At 44.8% G+C, this 652-nt stretch overlaps 1 protein-coding gene across 1 annotated transcript in view; it reads left to right on the plus strand.

Moving 5' to 3' along the window:
- Positions 1 to 230: 230 nt before the first annotated feature.
- Positions 231 to 652, plus strand: part of HEMGN (hemogen) — an 8,638-nt gene continuing 8,216 nt past the window's right edge. Inside the window, exon 1 of the mRNA XM_015560458.1 lies at positions 231 to 578. Coding sequence (XP_015415944.1) covers positions 503 to 578 — 76 coding nt within the window. The 5' untranslated portion in view covers positions 231 to 502. The remainder of the gene's footprint in view (positions 579 to 652) is intronic.

The raw sequence follows: 652 nt of genomic DNA on the forward strand, positions 1-652 counted from the left end.
CTTTCACAAAAACTGTGTGAGGTGTGCAAGTTGGAAATTATTTTTACCCACTTTGCAAATAAGGAAAGAGAGCCACAGAAAGGGGTGAGTGACTTGTTCTAGGACATGGATCTGGTTAAATCCTAGAATGGTGTTCTTTCTACCTATGCCACCCCCTCTGTAAAACAGAACATCAGACTCAGGTACTTGTTGGCATACAGAACCAAGTGGCTGCTGTACCAGAGGCTGTGCCACACCAAGCTGGGGCCATGGGCTCCTGTATAACTAGCAACTGTGCTAGAGGGTGGGGACAGAGCAGCAGCCATGACCCCTACTCACACCTGTGCACTGTGATAAAGAAAGTAGAAGTAGCCAGCAGCTGTGGTCCAACCAGATAAAACTTTTAGGCGGGAAGTCAAGTGAAAAGTGAGCTTGTGTGTGTAAGCTGTTAATTGCTTTTGAAATTTTTTAAAAAGGCAGCTTGAGGAAGTTGGACCACATAGCAGGAAGGTATTGCAGCAAGATGGATTTGGGAAAGAACCAATCTCGTTTGCCACTGCATCAGACACCTGATTCTCACCAAGAAAACTACGTTCCAGGTAATGAAAGAGGTTGTAGCTGTTGGGAAGAATTGGGGCTATGATTATTTTCCTCTTTTTTATGGATCTGGCAA

The sequence above is a fragment of the Myotis davidii genome, unplaced genomic scaffold (genome assembly GCF_000327345.1).
Source record: "Myotis davidii unplaced genomic scaffold, ASM32734v1 scaffold534, whole genome shotgun sequence".
NCBI classification, from domain to species: Eukaryota; Metazoa; Chordata; class Mammalia; order Chiroptera; family Vespertilionidae; genus Myotis; species Myotis davidii.